This window comes from Solanum lycopersicum, chromosome 5 (genome assembly GCF_036512215.1).
Source record: "Solanum lycopersicum chromosome 5, SLM_r2.1".
Classification (NCBI taxonomy): Eukaryota; Viridiplantae; Streptophyta; class Magnoliopsida; order Solanales; family Solanaceae; genus Solanum; species Solanum lycopersicum.
Genome location: NC_090804.1, coordinates 23,054,827 through 23,056,428, shown reverse-complemented (window position 1 = coordinate 23,056,428; position 1,602 = coordinate 23,054,827). Strand labels below are relative to the sequence as shown.

Here is a 1,602-nt window from a genome sequence, read left to right as displayed (position 1 = left end):
CGGGTGGAGACTCGCGATTTTTCATATCTAAATCCAATTTCATTGGTTTGAACCTAACATCACCTTGATCAAATGCCGCAACCAATGACCCATACTCTTCAATACAATCACTCACAAAATTCATGATCATTGTCGATAATGCGTCAACACGAAGATGATCTTCTATTTATACCTCGGACGAACTATCAACCTTGTAGGATATTGAAGATACAGATTGGATCTCACCATTCTTCCTCATGGACCTACAAATGTTGAAAGTAATTTATTCATTGTTCAGCCAAAACTTCATTTGCCCTTTCTCCATATCAAATAAGGCACGACCGGTAGCAAGGAAAGGCCTCCCAAGAATAATAGGCACCTCAAAGTCCACCTCACAATCAAGAATCACAAAATTGCCCAAAAAATTTAATGTCTCTACTTTTACTAGCACATCATGGAGTATCCCAATAGGCCTCTTCACCGTTCTAGCGGTCATCAGTAGCTGTATCGCAGTGGGATTTGGGTCACCCAAACAGTTCTTGTAAGTAGAGAGAGTCATGAGATTTATGATTTCCCCAATGTCACATAATGTTTTAGCAAAGTGTAACCACCCGATTGTACATGTAATAGTGAAAGCACATGTATCTTGTTTCTTTTGCACAAGAGATCTTGTAGCAATAGCACTACAGTGTTGCATCCGATCATCATCCTCAAAACTAGTCGATCTCTTCTTAGTGACCATATCTTTCATGAACTTGGCGTAACCGCGCATTTGTTCAAGAACTTCTATCAAAGTGAAATTGATGGAAAGTTGTTTCAACATTGTAATAAAACGCCGGTATTTACCAACTCACCACTAACTTCCTCTAACTCATTATCTCCTCTCTTCTTATCTTCCACGCTGGATGAAATAGGTGGATCCATGGTTTACTTACCACATCAAGTAGTGACTACCATACAATGTCCATCATTTTTCAGATTCTGGACAGTATTGCTTGGAATAGTACACGGTTGGTGTGGGTTCACAGTAGAAGACAATTGGGCCATTTGCAACTCAAGATGATTGACTGAGATTGCACGTGCAGCAACCTTTTTGCCCAATATTTGCTAAATCAACTATCAAGTCTTTGGCGTGCTCATCACTAGCATCAAACCTCCTCATCATCATCTGCAACATATCCTCGACTCGCACCATACTACCTCCACCATCCCTAGGAGAAATTTCCCAATTTTGAGGTGGAACATAGGGCCTACTCCGATCGTTTCTGTAACCATAGTTACCCCGGTTGAAGTTGTTGTCATGATTCTAGTTTCCATCTCGAACATACTGACCCTTTCAGTTGTAATTTTCATAGTTTCGACCTTAATTTCCTCGACATTGGCGCCAATTTTCTTGATTGGAGCCTTGGGCGTTCCACCTGAAACCCCACTTCTTCTCATTCACTACATAATAATCTTCTTCATAATAGTACTCATCAACAGGTTGTGGTGGTTTAGACAAATAGTTCACCGCATTCACCTTTTCTGCACCCCCGGTAGCATGTTTTAACACTATTTCAAGATCAGTTCGTATTTTAGCCATCTCTTCAAGAATCTCATCTGCAGCTCGTATATATGAAGCTT

The 1,602-nt window shown here is 40.4% G+C and overlaps 1 protein-coding gene across 1 annotated transcript; it reads right to left on the bottom strand.

The window, feature by feature from the left end:
• Window positions 1-262: 262 nt before the first annotated feature.
• Window positions 263-903, bottom strand: LOC138348700 (uncharacterized). The gene is made up of 2 exons (XM_069298273.1): window positions 834-903; window positions 263-765 (listed from the first exon to the last, which is right to left on the bottom strand). The coding sequence occupies exons 1-2, from the start codon at window positions 901-903 to the stop codon at window positions 263-265; spliced, it is 573 nt and encodes a 190-aa protein (XP_069154374.1).
• Window positions 904-1,602: the final 699 nt, after the last annotated feature.

What these genes read in the sequence shown, in the direction of transcription:
- LOC138348700 (XM_069298273.1), bottom strand. Translation starts at nt 903, where the DNA reads ATGGATCCACCTATTTCATCCAGCGTGGAAGATAAGAAGAGAGGAGAT. An exon ending in TGAGTTAGAGGAAGTTAGTG is followed by an intron (nt 766 to 833) that starts GTGAGTTGGTAA and finishes TCACTTTGATAG; the next exon opens with AAGTTCTTGAACAAATGCGC.